Source organism: Lynx canadensis, chromosome A3, assembly GCF_007474595.2.
Source record: "Lynx canadensis isolate LIC74 chromosome A3, mLynCan4.pri.v2, whole genome shotgun sequence".
Classification (NCBI taxonomy): Eukaryota; Metazoa; Chordata; class Mammalia; order Carnivora; family Felidae; genus Lynx; species Lynx canadensis.
Genome location: NC_044305.1, coordinates 133,230,019 through 133,246,935, shown reverse-complemented (window position 1 = coordinate 133,246,935; position 16,917 = coordinate 133,230,019). Strand labels below are relative to the sequence as shown.

The following is a 16,917-nucleotide window of genomic DNA, read 5'->3' as shown; positions in this document are numbered from 1 at the left end:
ATTGTTTTTATTTAATTGGGGTAAAATTAAGTAGCAGTGTTTTACAAAGGATGGATTTGGAACAGGTATGTATATATGTGTGTTTGGGTTATACTCTTTTTTTTTTTTCAGCTGCAGTAAGGAGAAAATACATTTGCCTAAACTCTGCAAAAGACTGCTTGTTTAAGAATGTTTAGGGGCGCCTGGGTGGCTCAGTCGGTTAAGCATCCGACTTCAGCTCAGGTCATGATCTCACGGTCCGTGAGTTCGAGCCCCGCGTCGGGCTCTGGGCTGATGGCTCAGAGCCTGGAGCCTGGTTCTGATTCTGTGTCTCCCTCTCTCTCTGCCCCTCCCCTGTTCATGCTCTGTCTCTCTCTGTCTCAAAAATAAATAAACATTAAAAAAAAAAAAAAAGAATGTTTAGTGAATTGTGAAACTCCATTAGTGTGTTACTATTGGGGGCACCGCATTGCTTTCTGAGGTAGGCACCCCACACTGTTGCTTTTCCTCTTCTGGGGTTCAGTGAATGGATCGTGTGCATTGGTAGAATAGTTTATTTGATTGGAAATGTGCTGTGTCAATGACGCCTCTCAGTTGTACAAAGGAGCCACCTTCCGAGCCCGCCCCCGGGTGGGCTGCAGGCCCCGGTGTGTGCCGAGCCTAGTGGATCCGGCCGTTAGCGGAGGCAGGCACTGTGTGCACGTACAGAGGCAGAGGTGGGGTTTCCAGAAGAGGACGCATCCGATGAAAGATGTAGATGTGGGCCAAACAGAAGTAGGCTGGAAAGGGCTCTCTGTGGGGAAGAAAGAATGTCTGAAAAGCATTCCCCCCGGAATCCAGCATCTCCAAGGGAGATGCTGAAGTTAATGGTGGTAAAATTGTTCAACTGGTTCCTCATACTGAGGACCTCAAGTTTGTAAATGTTTGCCGTTGTTTAGGGGTTTAAAATTTTAGTTGCCCAAGATCTAATCTTGAAGACTGGCTTGTAGGTGTTTATTTTAAAGCTCCTTTGGGGCGCCTGGAGGGCTTAGTCGGTTGGGCGGCCGACTATAGCTCAGGTCATAATCTCACAGTCTGTGAATTCCAGCCCCACGTCGGGCTCTGTCCTGAGCGCTCAGAGCCTGGAGCCTGCTTCCGATTCTGTGTCTCCCTCTCTCTCTCTGCCCCTTCCCTGCTTGCTCTCAGTCTGTCTGTCTCTCTCTCTCTCTCTCTCTCTCAAAAATAATAAAGAATAAAAAAATTTAAAAGAATATTAAAAAAATAAAACTCCGTAACTTTTTTTCAAAATGAATTTTATAGAGAAATTCAGTGTGCCATAAATAGATGATGTAGAGCATGCATGAATGGAAAATGTAGGAGAGATCCCGTCTTGTTTTTCTTTGATTATAAAAATATGCACTCTTGGGGTATCTGGGTGGCTCAGTCGGTTGAAAAGTACAATACTTGATTTTGGCTCAGGTCATAATCCCAGGGTCATGGGGTCAAGCCCCACATTGGGCCCTGGGCTGAACCTGGAGTCTGCTTGAGATTCTCTCTCCTTCTGCCCCTCCCCTGCTTGTGCATGCATGCATACTCTCTCTCTCTCAAATTAAAAAAAAAAAAAAAATACACTTTTAAAAGTTAGTCTGTATATATGAAATTAAAAATCAACTCGTATATATATAATGGAGTATTACTTGACAATCAAAAAAAAAATGAAATCTTGGCATTTGCAACTACGTGGATGGAACTGGAGGGTATTATGCTGAGTGAAATTAGTCAGAGAAAGACAAGTATATGACTTCACTCATATGAAGACTTTAAGGTACAAAACAGATGAACTAAGGGAAGGGAAACAAAAATAATATAAAAACAGGGAGGGGGACAAACATAAGAGACTCTTAAATATGGAGAACAAGCAGAGGGTTACTGGAGGGGTTGTGGGAGGGGGATGGTCTAGATGGGTAAGGGGCATTAAGGAATCTACTGCTGAAATTATTATTGCACTATATGCTAACTAATTTGGATGTAAATTTAAAAAATAAAATTAAAAAAATGTATTCAACATAAAAAATCACCCCAAAAGATAAGTACTTTGATATTGAGCTAAACATCTTTCATATATCTCTCTGTGTCCATTCATAAAAATAATTTGTATAAGTGGGATCATTTTCTACTGGTGTTTTGTATCCTGATTATTTTGAGTCACCAGTATGTCATGGGCATCTTTCCATGTCAGAAAGTCTCTGCTTTATTAGCTTCCTGGCTACGTAGCAATTTTTGTGTGTGGCTGCACCGTACTTTAATTTTCCATTCATTACATTTGGGTTGCCGTTTGTTACTTTTATAAGCAAATCTGCAGTGAACCTTGTTTTCTATTCATGTTCATAAACTTTTATGATTATCTTCTTAGAAAAAGTTCCCGTAAGTAGAATATCTGTACCAAAAAGGCGCATGTTTTATATTTTGACACATTGCCAAGCATCTTATTAATCACTTAACCATTTCGATCCATTGCCAAACATCTTATTTTGTTAACAGCGAATAAATATGAGACTGAAAGAAGGGGAAGATATGCAGGAGGTTGGTGTAGGAAACTGAGATTTTATAGTCAACTCTTTACAAGCTGCTTCCTCTCCTGTTGGGCTCTGTGGCCTGAACGTCAGCTTTCCAGTTGGTGGCCGAGACGCCTGTGTGGTCAGCAGGGGTGGCCGCTCTTTCGGGAGCATCTAGTCTCGGAGATGACGTGTTCTCAGGGGTCTGTATGCCATATCCTCACCGTGGAAGGGATAGAGAACTTAGGGAGTCTTTGTTCTGTAAACCGTTAGCAAAGAACGAATGCATTTCCTGATGCTGCTTTTGTAGATTCCTGGGACTTCCTGATATTTTAGAGGTCATTCCTGAATGAATGAAAAGTGAAAAGTGGCTTTAAGTAATTTCAACTTAAAATTTGGTTTTTGGGACGCCTGGTAGTGGCTCAGTCAGTTAAGCGTCCGACTTTGGCTCAGGTCGTGATCTCACAGTTCGTGAGCTCGAGCCCCGCTTTGGGCTCTGTGCTGACAGCAGCTCAGAGCCAGGAGGCTGCTTTGGATTCTGTGTCTCCATCTCTCTCTGCCCCTCCCCTACTCAATACTCTGTGTCTCTCTAAATAAATAAATAAATAGAACATTTAAAAAAAAATTTTTTTTAAATTTGGTTTTTATAACAGTCATATTTTCTTAAGTGCCAAGAGCAGAGACACAGTGACAGGAGTCTCAGATACTAAACACTAGCACTTAGTGTTGCAGCTGACGACCTGCCCAGAGAAGGGATGTGGGCAGGAGGATGTGGACAGAAGTATCCAGGATGGGTAGAGCCCTTTCACTCCACCCCTCCGCATCCTTTGTGCAGCTCGAAGAAAATTTCTTCCAGCAGGTTAAGGCACAGTGTCTTACTACTAGGAGTTCTTGGCACTTAAACATTTAGTTACCTGGACATCAGGTAATTCATATCGCCCCAAACTAAGAGAAATGTTCAGTTCTGGCCTTCAGAAAATATTAAGCATCTGGCATGAGCTCTACCCCTAGTAAAAGATGTCAGAGAAGTGGAGAAGGTGGTCTGTCCTCACAAGCTTCTGTTCTGCTTATGACATACCCTTTTTTTTTTTAACAGTATCTGCTGAAGGTCAATGAAATTAAGATTAAAAAGGGAGTGGATTTACTTCAGAATCTGATCAAATACTTTCATGCCCAATGCAAGTAAGTTCTTCTTCTTTGTTATGATGTCATTTCAAATGTTTCTCACTTTAAGGTAGCTTCTGGTAGATATACAGTATTGCATTGAGGAAAATAAACAGTCACTTAAAACTCAGTAGTAAAAGAAATGAAGTACGGATACATGCTGTACCACGGGTAAACCTTGGAAATGTGCTAAGTGAAAGAAGCCAGACACAGAAGGCCACATTGTATATGATTTTATCTCTTTGAAAGGCCAGGAATAGATCTACAGGTGACTGATTGCCAGGGCTTGGGGGAAGTAGGGGATTACTGCTATTTGGGGCAATGAAATGTTCTGGAATGAGACCGTGCTAATGATGGCACAACTTGGTGAATATACAAAAACCACTGAGCGGTGCGCTTGAAAAGGGCGAATTTTGTGGTGTAAGACTCTTCGATAAAAAATACAAAGAATATAAAAATCTATAGTAATCATCAGATGTATTTATTTTTGCTCTTTTTGCAGAGGGACAGACCAGTTTGATCTCATGCATGATTCACAGATGTTTTGTGTTGTTGTTGTTTAAAAGAAATTAGTGTGTTAAATTAAGGAAATAGTGTTCTGTGTGAGTTATCCCGTAAAGCAAGTGACCACGATGAACAAAGGAGGCTGAGTGTGGGAGAGAGGGAGATGCTTCCGTGTTCGCGGCCGTCTCCCATACTCCACTTGGCTCACACATGAGCCCCGCACAGCCCGGCCCTCATCACGCCACACTTCCGTTCCTGCTGCCCGAACCCCGGTCCTGGCGTAACCCAGCCCCTCACTCATCCCTCACTCGTGCTGTGTGTCTGGCATTGTCCTGGATGCTGGAGAGAAATACTGTCCTTCACGGGCACCGTTCCTGCTCGAATCCAGTAGGCGAGTGAACTTCAGCAAACGGCTTTATGCTGCACATTTGGAACGTGTTCTGAAGTGTTGGAATCTAGGAAAGAGTAGAAGGACCTGATTTAGATGAAGATGGAAGGCAGGGACTGGGTTTTTCTTCTTCTCCGCACCCCCTCCCCGCCCCATTCCTTGCTGTATCCTCCAGCCAGACACAGTACCTAGGGTATAGTAGATACTCACATTCTTCTTGCTCTCACTGCAGGCCTCTTTGAGGAGGCATGGACTCCGAGATCTAAAGGTCAAGAAGGTAAGAAGTAGAGGAAGAACATTCCAGGCCAAGTCAGGGTCTCAAGGCAGGAAGAAGCCTCGTGTGACTTAAGCATAATGAGGGAAGGGAAGGTACTGGGATATGAAACCAGGTGGAAGAGCCTAGAGACGTGGACGGCCTTAGGAGGCTTGTGACAGGTTTTAGGTTTTATCCTAAATGTACGGAGGAAGCTCACGAAAGTTTCGAATCGGGGCTTCGTTCAGCAGATACCGAGCTCCCGGGCTCGATATGGGCCGGGCACTGTTTGGGGTTCTGGTGATACTTCTTACTCATGAATCTCCGGTTCTAATGAGGTGGGCAAATAGTAAACACATGATGTCTGTAACGGTTTGGCGGGGGGGGGGGGGGGGGGGGGGCGGCTGTGAAACAGTGGAACAGTGTGAGGCGAAGAGAGGAGAGCAGGGGTGATGGGAAACCTCTGGGAAGGCTTCTCGATTCCACTTCTGCTTTAACGAGGAGCAAGAGCGGGTGTGAGTGATCACTTACGCCCACAGCTCTGTTCCGGTGCAGTCCAGAGATGACGATGTCTTGGCCTAGACTGGGGACGGTGCCCATGGAGGGCGTGACTGATGTGAGAAGTCTTTGGAGGTTGAATCGCCACACCTGTCTGCTTGCTTGTCCCCAAACAGGCCATGCCCCACGCTAATGTATCTTTGCACATGCTGCTCTCTTCTCTAGAATGTCTTGCTGGGCCTTTGTGCTTTCCCCTGGCTTCTGTCCATCCCTAAGACCTACCTCCAGCCTAACTGCTACTTTGAAATCACCTGGTCCTCCCCTGATGGAATTACTTCTCTTCCTTCTGCATTATCTCGACACTCCCACGTACCTCCTGTATATTTCCAGCGTGGCATCTTTCATGCTGTGGCGTGTCTCCCACCGAACCACATAGACTTCAAGGAAAGGGGCCGTGACATTTGTTCAGTCTGTAGTGCGTGGTGCATTTACCTGGCGTAGGAAATCGCACTGTTGAACTTGGCACAGCTTTGGCCTTCTTACTACAGTTTTGGTGACAGCACGTCTCCAGTGCACTCGAGGTCAAACCGCCGAGGAAGACGTGCCGTGTGATTCTCCATAGGCTAAGGGAAGAGCTCCAAGCTTGGAAAGAGTCTCAGAGAACGGAAAAAGGCTGCTAATTTGTAGAATTTCCAAGATGAATTATTTTATAGAGACTCAAAATCCTAACCTTGTGATTAACGTACAAATTACTTCTTCAGTACTTGTCCTTGTAACCTTATGTGAGACAGATTAGGAAGTGGGTCGCTTCCTTGATAATATTTTATTTTGAAGAGCTATTCTGGGATTTCCTTTTTTTCTCTTTATTTTGCCCAAACTGATCCGTTGGGTAGCAACAGACCAGTGGTGGAAAAGTGAATTAGTTGGCCTTTTATGGGCATGAGCTCAGCAACCTTTGAGAATGATGAATCTTCCATTACTTCCTGTGTGTGTGTGTGTGTGTGTGTGTGCGTGCGTGTACTACATGCTCTTCCCATCATTTGCACAGCTTTGACTTTTCTCATCCACATTTTGGAGGTTAATGCAGGGCTGGAATGAGTTGGCCATTGGACGGAGGACCACGTGGCTGCACACTGCACGTTCTCGTAGCTCCTCCCTGGTCTCCCTTAGCATATTCTCTGCTGAGAACCGCCATGACCAGCTGTTGCCTGATGAACTTGGGAGACACAGGTCCAGGGCCCCAGACAAGCTTGCTGCCTTGAGAGGCAGGGCCAGGGCGCAAAGGGCAGGCGAGTCCTGGGCCCTGATGGCAGGATGCTGCTGGGAAGCCTACAGCCAGAGGCGGAGGGCACCCTGCTTGGCGGGAGCTTGAAGACTGAGCCTCGGCAGGTGCATTTTAAAGGCTTGAGGGTTCGGTCAGGCTGTGTAGAAACCATTTAATGAAGAACAAAATTCAAACAAAAATTGATATTTGGTGGTATTGATGGTAAACGTTGTTTGACTGAAGGTTGGGCCAGTGTTGATGATTCAACCTAAGAAAAATGTGCCAGGGTTTATACTTAGAAACGTCACAGTGATGGGGTGTGACTCAGTCAGTGAAGCCAGTGACTCTCGATCTCAAGTTTGTGAATTTGAACCCTACGTCGAGTGTAGAGATTACTTAAATATAAAATCTTAAAAAAAAGAAAGGAAATGTCACAGTGGTGGCAGGTGATGAAGCAGCGACGGCCCTTTTCTTTGACACTTTCCCTGAGGCCTGGGAGGGTATACTGAGGTGCCAAAACACGCCTCAAAAAGGAGGGTACAGAAAGATAGGGATTTTGACAGTCAGAGGGAGGAGGTGTTCTAAGTAGATGGTCAAGATCGGCTGGGTGATTACAAAGATAAGAACCACATCTTAAACCCAAGTTTGTGTCGTTACTCCCAGCGCACCATCCAGGGTCATGCTGGAAATGACATGTGTGACAAGAAACCCTGAGTTCTTTGTACTCTGAGTTCTGGGTACTCTGAGTTCTCTGAGTTCTCTGAGTTCTGAGTACTTGCCTCCACAACAGGGCTCTCCTCTCCACGGACGGTTGCAGGCGTAGAGATTCTTGGAGCTGTGCACCTGCTCCCCTTCGTGGGTCCCCAGGAGCAGGACCATTTCCGTGCCGTCTTCTGTGATACTTTTCTGGCTCCTCATCCTGGTGTTCTCTCCCTCTCTCTCTCCCTCTCTTTCTACCTGTTCCACAAGAATTTGGAGTGATTGAAGAGATAGTTTCTATAAAGAAAAAACGTAACCGGAGCAAAGCATGAGAACCAGAGGAGTTGGTGACAGCAGGGGAGGAGCTCAGTTTCCCATTCCTGCGTGTGTGCTTCCTGATTTCCTTTCCAGTTTAGAGGAGTGCCTGTCATTTGCCGGCCGTGGTGGCAGGGGGTGGAAGGCACGGCCCCTCTGCCCTGACGGTGGACGCAGACACGTGGAGCAGTCCTCTGAACACTCTGACGTGACTTCGGTAAAATACGGGAATGAGAATATAGGAAAAGAATTACGCCTGTATGTGCAAATTCAGGCGAGAACAGCACAGCTTCTAGCACAGCTTCTGCGATTCCTGCTGCCTGGCTAGGAACGGTTCATAACCCACATTCCGTCCGTATATATTCCTCTCCCTTCCCCCTTGGAATTACCGCATTAAATGTCACGCTGCGTTGCCTTTATAGCCCCTCCTGTCCATTCCATACTTCACCAGGGAAAGTCCCCCAGGACAGCTGCTGAGTTTAGAAGGAATAACCATCACCTCACGTGAACACATGTGAGACGCACATCACATTTTGAAGACCGTCTCCTTCCAGTCATCCGGCCAAAGCTGGAGAGTCCTTCCTCCCTTCATCAGTTTGTTTTTTCATTCAGCAAATACTGTGTGCTTGAAATGTGCGAGCCTTTGTGGATACCGTGTGTTTACCCTCTGGAACTTCAGATCTAAGGGAGGGTGGGTGTATTTTAAACAAACACACTAATGACTACGTAATGCTAGTTGTGCTAAGGGTTTTGAAGGAAGAGACAGAATGCTCAGAGAATATAGCAAGGAGACTCTTTTTAAAGCACGGAGACCTCACTAACAAAGTGATATTTAACTTAAAACTTGAAGAATGGGTAGGAATAATCCAGGCAAAACAGAAGATATTCGCAGGGAGAGGTTTTTAAAATTTTTTTTTTTTTTTCTTCAACGTTTATTTATTTTTCGGACAGAGAGACAGAGCATGAACGGGGGAGGGGCAGAGAGAGAGGGAGACACAGAATCGGAAACAGGCTCCAGGCTCTGAGCCATCAGCCCAGAGCCCGACGCGGGGCTCGAACTCCCGGACCGCGAGATCGTGACCTGGCTGAAGTCGGACGCTTAACCGACTGCGCCACCCAGGCGCCCCATGGGAGAGGTTTTTAGAAAGCAGAAGCAGCATATGCAAAGGTCCTGAGGCAGGAGGGATCTGTCGGCCATAGACTGCTGGTAGGTCTGGAATCTAGTGAATGGAAGGGGCAAATGGTGCTACTTGAGGCCTGGAGACACAGGCGGAAGCCAAAGCACGTGGGTGCTACAGGTCTCATGACAGGTTTTGAACTCTGTCCTGAGCTCGTGGGGAAGCGATTTCTTCATTTCTCTCAAGAGGGTGGTACACAACATGCTTCGGAAGCAGTGGTGAGCATCAGCTCACTGTTCCTGCAGGAAAACTTGTCTGCCTTCTGTGACATCTCTTGCCTCACTTACTATAAATGACCTCACAAACGTGGAGTTCTGAGCTTTAAAACAAAAAGTTTCCTTTTTCTATCTGAGGTCCAGTTCTGCAGCCACATTCCCCTACGCTGCAGATGGGGCATGGCCGTTCCCTGCATTCTCTTTTCTACTTGCTGTTAACTGTGAAGGAAGAGGCTTCAGTGTCTTATTCTTTGCACCCCATGCTTTCCTGACCTCACATGCTTCCATTCCTGAGCCAAAGCCCTTACTGCCTGCTGCCAGGAGGTTCCTGCTTCCCGCTATACACTGAAAACTTAGGGCTCTTGGGGCGCCTGGGTGGCTCAGTCGGTTGAGCGTCCGACTTCGGCTCAGGTCATGATCTCACAGTCTGTGAGTTCGAACCCCGCATCGGGCTCTGTGCTGATGGCTCAGAGCCTGGAGCCTGCTTCCGATTCTGTGTCTCCCTCTCTCTCTGCCCCTTCCCTGCTCATGCTCTGTCTCTCTCTGTCTCAAAAATAAATAAAAACGTTAAGAAAAAAAAATTTTTTTTTAAAAAGAAAACTTAGGGCTCCTTTCCTCTGCGTCAAGAACAATGATAAACACGTAGACTTTCTTGCCGTTCCTTTTCTGTCACTTCGTGCAGTTTTAAATGTGATTTTCTTCTTTGTTTGCCTGACATTTTAAAGTTTGGGTCCCTCAGTCTTCCCCCCCCCACCCCCGCCAGGAATTACATAACGATTTCACTCACTTTCCTTTAAAGAAGTATTTTCTCCATCTAACAACATTGTTTCCTCTTCTTTTTTCCTCTTAGTTTTTTCCAGGATGGACTGAAAGCAGTTGAGAGCCTCAAGCCTTCCATTGAGACACTTTCAACAGACCTTCACACAGTAAGTGGCTTCCCTCCCACATTAGTGTTGAAGTGGTTTTTATGCAGCACATGCTTTGACTTCCACACTGCTTCTGCGTGCCCCTGTGTTTGCGTGCCGTGCTACCCGGACGCTGACGGCCTCGTGATGCCTCATGGAGTATGGAAGCCCCCGTTCCCGTCCTCTGTCTTGGCTGCGAGAGGGTGTGATCGGAGGGGGGAGCATTTGAGGCGCTTATGTGGAGATGCCCTATGAGCCCCAGCACCTCACTGTACCTCAGTCATGTTTCTCTCCGCTTTGTTTTGTTTTTTCAAGATCAAGCAGGCCCAGGATGAAGAAAGAAGGCAGTTGATACAGCTTCGCGATATTTTGAAATCAGCCTTGCAGGTTGAACAGAAAGAGGTGAGGGGATTTAATTTTGAAAGATTGATATTTTTATACCTGTGTCGCGGGGGCTTTGGGACTCAAGAACGTGACTTTCAGCATCCTCCAGGATGCTCACAGTTCACTCTGGGGCTCTATCAGCTACCACCGAACTTTTAGTTTGTTCTTTGAGTTTGGTTTTATAAAACCATCTTTTTAGATGTGCTTATTTCATGGGGGAGGCATTTACTGGAGGTGTGGCCTTCACAGCAGCATATAAACCCTTTTGTGGGTGTGGCTTCTTAACATCTCCTAAACCCTTTTTTGTTCACGAGTAGCTCTTAACATCTCCGTTACTCAGATGCTCGCTATTTATGCTGTTGATTTTCTACCAGGAACTTTGTGGTTTCCGTGCCCCCGTGTCTGTGGACTCTGTCTGTCCTCGGGGGCATCAGCAGGTAACAGGTGGCCACTTAGGCCTCCAGCCCTGAGATTGTGCCCTGAAGAACATGGGGAGCTACATTTTCTTACAGCTGCATTCGGATGAGCAGGAAACCTTAGTTTCTCTGGCCTCATCTCTGTCCTGTACTCCCTTTTGTTCATGCTGACACGTTCACAGTGACAGTTTGTGTTTTGGAGGCTTGTTTAAAAAAATACCAACAAGTACATTTTTAAGGTAATTAATATGGTATGTTTACTACAGAGTGGATATTATAATGGGAAATTTAACATTGTCCACTTCCTTGTCCATAAAGGACTGTTATCTGAATGTATTACTAGTAGAGTTTAGACGAATGACTGTTGAACTACTCAGAACATGATGTTCATGGTGGGCAGTTTCGTGTGCTCTGTTTTAAGTTCCTGTACTATAACTGAATATTGTTGTTTTTCTCCCAAATGCATTTACCTTTGTGACCGAAGTCTAGGAGAGTAAGTAGTTCAGTATTTTCATAAATTGGAGAGTTTTGCATGCTTTCTTCATAAACTTAAAAAATTAGTTTCTTCCACGCATCTGCTAGTGGCCAGTGGTATTTTTCGTTTTAACCCTTTCTCTGGGTTTTATTAAAGGCTAAAGAATTTGAATGCACAAATATTAGTGAAATGGAAAATTTCCAAGTTTACGGTTTATGCATTTGCTGCTGTTCCTTTGTGGACGCGAAGTGACTCTGCCCCCCCCCCGCACCCCCCCCACCCCACCCCGCCACTGCCTAGCTGAAGTCTCCATGTCCTTCTCATCCATCCCCAGACCTGTCTCTGGAGACCCCCTCTGCTTGCCCCAGCTCCAGTGATCTGAGTTCGTGTTATTTCAATCATGATATTTTCTTTTGGGGTTGTTGGCTGTGTCTTCAAGTGCACAGATGCTTCTTCTCTCTAGCTAGACCTTGAGCAGCTTGAGGATGCCCTCCCGCCTTCTGCGCCAGCCATCACGTTGTACCATATTGCTCGTTCGCTAGGCTCTTGGTGAGCGCGGGTCAGCTAAGTGAGAGATTGGCAGATCGCAGTTACGTGAGAGTGCTCAAAGTTACCCACAGGATGGTGACTTCCTCCCTTCCTTCCAGTCTGCGGAATATAGATCCTGACACTTCGATATTCCCAAACATGGGCTACACGCAGAAGAATAAGAAGGAGCAAAAGAACTTGGAGTGTGGGGAGAAGAGCGGGCTCAATCATGACTGGAAGAGGGTGGTGCTGGGTGTGGGAGCCCCACTGCCACGGAGGCAGCCGGCCCTCCAGTGCGGCGCTGGGAGTGCTTCAGAGCTGCTCCTGCCTGGAAAGGAGTATCGGTCCCGTGAAGGGAAGCTCAGGTTTACAATAAAGGAGAGCAGATGCTGGAGTTGAGTGGTCCTCTGGGCGCAGTGCAAAGGCCGTGTTTACTTTGGCTGTGTGGAATCGGGAGGTTTGGGAAAACCGGCTGTTGTCAGCTGGTTATTTATAGCTTTACAGAGAAGTGTAACAAGTCTGCCAGCAGAGATCAGAAGTCTTTACAGTTTGTTGTGTTTGTGTGTTTTTGTGGACCAGCCCAGCTGCCCTGCTGCACACAGGGGTCATAAGAACCCTCTCTACCACTCGTCTTCAGCTTTCTGCCCAAACATCGAACTCTCCGGGCGCTTGCTTGTGATCGTATTGTACTATATATTACACTCTGCATTGCTTTTCGATGATGCATTCCATAGATTGGATGGTCTGTGGACACAGTTGCCAGGAAGAAGCAAATGTGTAGAAGTGGAATTTTATATATTTCTAAATAATGTTTATGATTGGGCAGGGTGGGGGGGGTCCTGTCTCATATCCTTCCAGTTGCAGCAAGAATGAAACGTTGGGCACTGTTTAGCTCTCAACCCCTTTCTTGGGATTCTTCCTGTGACTTAGAAAACGGAAGGCATTGACATTTTTTTGCTGTTGTTTTTCTTTTAGACAGTGTGTGCGAGCGGGGGGGGAGGGGCAGAGGGGGAGAGAGAGAATCTTACGCAGGTGCCATGTTCAGTGGGGAGCCGAACATGGGCTCGTCCCACAACCTTGGGATCATGACCTGAGCCAGAATCAAGAGCGGGATGCTCAACTGACAGAGCCACCCAGGCGCCCTGGTGTTTATGGTTTTTATTTAATGTTATGAAAATTCTTACTCCATAATTTCAGTTCATAAAAACTAGGTAACATGCCCCAAGGAAACTGCATTGATGGTTGGTGGGAGCCCCTCTCCTGTTGCCTTCCTGTAAATCTCAAACATTAATCGTTTGGTTGAAATGAAGAGCATGGCTCTTGCATATGGTGGCTCTGGCCTGCTTTTTTTTTTTTTTTTTTTTTTTAATTTTTTTTTTTTTTCAACGTTTATTTATTTTTGGGACAGAGAGAGACAGAGCATGAACGGGGGAGGGGCAGAGAGAGAGGGAGACACAGAATCGGAAACAGGCTCCAGGCTCTGAGCCGTCAGCCCAGAGCCTGACGCGGGGCTCGAACTCACGGAACGCGAGATCATGGCCTGGCTGAAGTCGGACGCTTAACCGACCGCGCCACCCAGGCGCCCCTCTGGCCTGCTTCTCTTTGTCACCCTGTGGCTACATTTTGGAAAGGAGACTATGCCATTATGATCCCAGCGCCCCCACACCTCCGAATCACTGACATGCTTATTTTTTCGTATTTCTGCTCTCTGTAGAGAAGATTCTACTGTTTGATTTTTCTACTATCTTACTATGAAACTTTTCAGACTTACAGAAGAGTTAAAAAAAAAATGGATAGTGAGCACCTATGTACGCACCACAGTTTTAACACTTGGGAGAGATCCCTTCTCTGAAGTTAAAGCCCTTCAGTACTGCTGATTTTTGCATCAGCCTTTTGCTTCCCCGTCCCATGTACGTCCCATCTCCGCGGAGTCCTGTGGGACAGGTCTGTGGCAGTGCTCGCAGATTCTCTGCCAGAACCTCGTCGTTGGCATGTGGGTGCTGAGTCGTTGGATGTCGAGAACCCAGGCTCGTCCCTCCGGCGGGGAGGACTCAGCCTCTGGGAGCCTGGGTGCTGAAGCTATAGTGATTTTCCCACTTTGGATACCTCAACTGTGGTCTCTCTTCGTGTCAGCTTTACACTCCCCCCTTTTCGAGTGTCCCTGTGTGGTGGGAGTGTGTTTGAATAGTATGCACTGTCCAGGGAGCAGAGGCCCACGATGGCCATAATTCTCTTCCGTCGCTGGCTTTTCTGGTCTAGGCTTGCATTTCTTATGCCGGGATCTGGCCTTCGTCACAACCCTCTGGCCAGGTGTCCACTTCCTGGCCTCCCCTGCCAAGCTCCCAGGTGGCTTGACACTGGCCGTCAGTGCGCCTTCCGTGGAAGACTCGTTCCTTGAGTCACACAGTCAACTCCCGTTTCCTTAGCAGTGATGTTAAGCTAGGCACCACAGTGCACAAACAGAATAAGATAGATACAGCTCTCACCTCTTATGGGGCTCATAATCGGGGAGTGGGTCACAAAGTCATTGGGGTATAGTGTGACGATGGCTCCAGTGGAGGCCAGTCCAAGAATGGGTGTCTCCCTAGTGTGGGGTAGGCGGGTGTGTGTCAGGAATGAGGGTTTGGAAGATGATTCGGAGTTAATAGCGTCCCAGCAGGTGGGGCAGGTGGGCCAGCTTCTGACCAGGACGGAAAATTCGCCTGGGTAGCTGTCTAGCAGAGCAGAAGAGCATAGATGAATCGTGGGTCTTTGCTTCCTACCAGGAAGGCATGGAGCAAGGTTCCCGACCTCTCCATGCCTTGGTCTCTCCATCAGTCAATCAGAAATAATACTGTCACCTCCCACAGTTGTTATGAGATCTAAGGGATAGTTTCTATAAAACACTCAACACAGTGTCTTGATAAACAGGCACTCGTTCGTTCATTCAGTAAATACTGTGTTCCTAGTGCTGAGGAACCATAGTGAGCAAAAAAAAAAAATACCTAATTCCCCACTGCTGGTGGGTTGGAGAGTGACAGACGGATGTTGGTGGTGTTGTCTCTGATAGGTCATCCTAATGCCACCTTGGCCCTCAGTGTCGGCTTGTGATCTGGCATCTTGTCTTCATGACTGGCCCCCTGCCTACTCTGACCTAGGAGCCGTCACACCCCAATCTAGACTGACCCCTACGCCCACTTCCCCCATTCCCTGCCTTCACTAGCACTTGACTGCCTGAGCCCTCACCGTTCCTGGGGTCTGCTCTGTGGTTTGGCCATTCCTACTTGCCTCACTTCACAGGTCTTTCTGGGCACCTTGTAGCTGTGAGCAGTAACGCAGACAAGAGCCTGGCCGGGCAGGTGGTATCACAGTCCACGTTTACGCCTTCAGTCTGAGGGGAAAAGTGTATTTGCCGGGATCCACTTAGTAGTGTTAGAGCCAGGATTTGAAGCCCGGTCTGTTCCACTGCAAGCGTATTCCCTTTAGCTAGGTTATATGACTTTAATAATACCTTGTATCAGACAGAATCTTTTTAAAAATTATCCAGAAATAATGGGGAATGTGTGGTATTGAGACCAGCGAAAACACTGTTCTTAGCCCACAGCTTCATGCTTACTTAGCAAAGCCTCTTGCTCCAGGTTGTGTCCACTTGGTGGACATACCTGTCGTAGCCTGAGAAGGTACTTGGACGTACTTGGGAGATACGTGGACGTTACAGCGCTCCCTTGATAGAGAAATGTTCAGTGTCCAGGGGTGACCCCTTGGCAATCCATTCATCGCAAGAATTGTCTGAATACAGAATTTCTAAGAGGTGGACAGATAAAGTGTGTATGTTTTTATGATCTAGAGTCTTAGGGACCTTGGGGATCCTTCTGATTTAATGAGTAAACTTTTATATGTATAACATATGCAACATCATCACTCTTTTTTCCCCTATTCCCAAACATTTCAAATGCTAAGTCTTCTGCTCACCTGGGCAGTCTGCCTTGGCAGGACCCAATGGCTAATATTTCATATGGCCACACAGACTTTAAGGTCATGGATGGTGCCTGGGATCCGAGAACATGGCTGGATGTCACAGGATAGAGGATATGTGCATATTGACAGATCTTAGGAGAGCCTTTTGAAGGTCCATAAAATGCCGACTTAACCTATGTGCTTTAGACAACATCTCCATGTGGTGAGACTCAGTCAGATCCTAGGGCATCCTTGGCTTTCTGGGAGACTACAGAGTATGATGGAGAGTCTCCAAGAGTCTCTGCCACTCCTGCCCCCCACCAGTCACCTCTGTCTATGTTAGATTCTCCTTCTCCCCAGAAGTAAAGGCTCTTTTCCCTCGGATTATATTCCATTGAATTGCAGTCTTGGTTATGTGAAAAGGCGGACTTCATTTGTCACCCCTTCACTTGACCAGGTGTGAACAAAATGACCTGAATGAGCAGATGAAGGAGGGCTGGTTTTGTTGGATCACCTACAAGTCACCTTGAAGTTGGTGAGATAACTAGTGCGAGAGCAGGTTCAGTTTTCTGTCAAATGGATTATATTCCTCCGATGTACACATTTTAAATTGTACAGCTTCAGATTTTCCTCCACTTTTTAACTGATTCAAGAAATGCCTGGTCTAAAGAATAAAAACGGCAATTTCTTCCTTAACGTCTGGTAGAGAGTCCAATTCTGTTGGAAAGAGGAAGCCCCTTATTCTGTGCCTCAGGCCTGTGAGGGCTCTGATCACCATGCTTGGCACGAACACTTTGAGCAGTGTTATCACATGACTCCACCATTTACTCTGTGCAGGCTCCGTCCCCCCTCCTCACACCCCAAATCAATAGTCGTATTTCTTGGTTGTGCAATTTAGTCTTTTGACAGGTTTATTTTTAGTCTTGCGCAGAGATTCATAGAGGTGAGCACACTTCTGTTTCTCCTCCCCTGCATTCATTCCCAGTGATGCTTAAAGCTGGGTTTGCTCTGGATTTCTAGTGCTAATATCCTACCCTTTTGAGAGAATGTGGAAACTGGCACTATCCTCACCTGATGAATGAGTTGTTTGCCCCAGTTGTCTGGAGGCAGGAGTGCTGCGTGAACTCCCTATGAAGAATGAGGACGTTTCTCCTGTTTTCGGTCTGCTTGTTGAGGCTCTGTGGTCAATTCAGTAATGGGATGCCTGAGCCCATTATTGATTTCTCAGATCAAGATTTTCTTTTACTTTTCTTTTTTTTTTGCAAAGTTGTCCCAGATGTAT

The 16,917-nt window shown here is 46.6% G+C and overlaps 1 protein-coding gene across 7 annotated transcripts in view; it reads left to right on the top strand.

Moving 5' to 3' along the window:
• Positions 1 to 16,917, top strand: part of ASAP2 (ArfGAP with SH3 domain, ankyrin repeat and PH domain 2) — a 173,264-nt gene that overhangs the window by 104,269 nt on the left and 52,078 nt on the right. For 4 of the 7 annotated variants that reach the window (XM_030311673.1, XM_030311672.1, XM_030311670.1 and 1 more), the window contains exons 7-9: positions 3,610 to 3,695; positions 9,842 to 9,917; positions 10,212 to 10,298. In XM_030311673.1, coding sequence (XP_030167533.1) covers positions 3,610 to 3,695; positions 9,842 to 9,917; positions 10,212 to 10,298 — 249 coding nt within the window. Of the gene's footprint in view, positions 1 to 3,609; positions 3,696 to 9,841; positions 9,918 to 10,211; positions 10,299 to 11,180; positions 11,190 to 16,917 lie in introns of all 7 variants that reach the window. The other 3 variants (XM_030311671.1, XM_030311668.1, XM_030311667.1) reach the window with 1 other exon arrangement.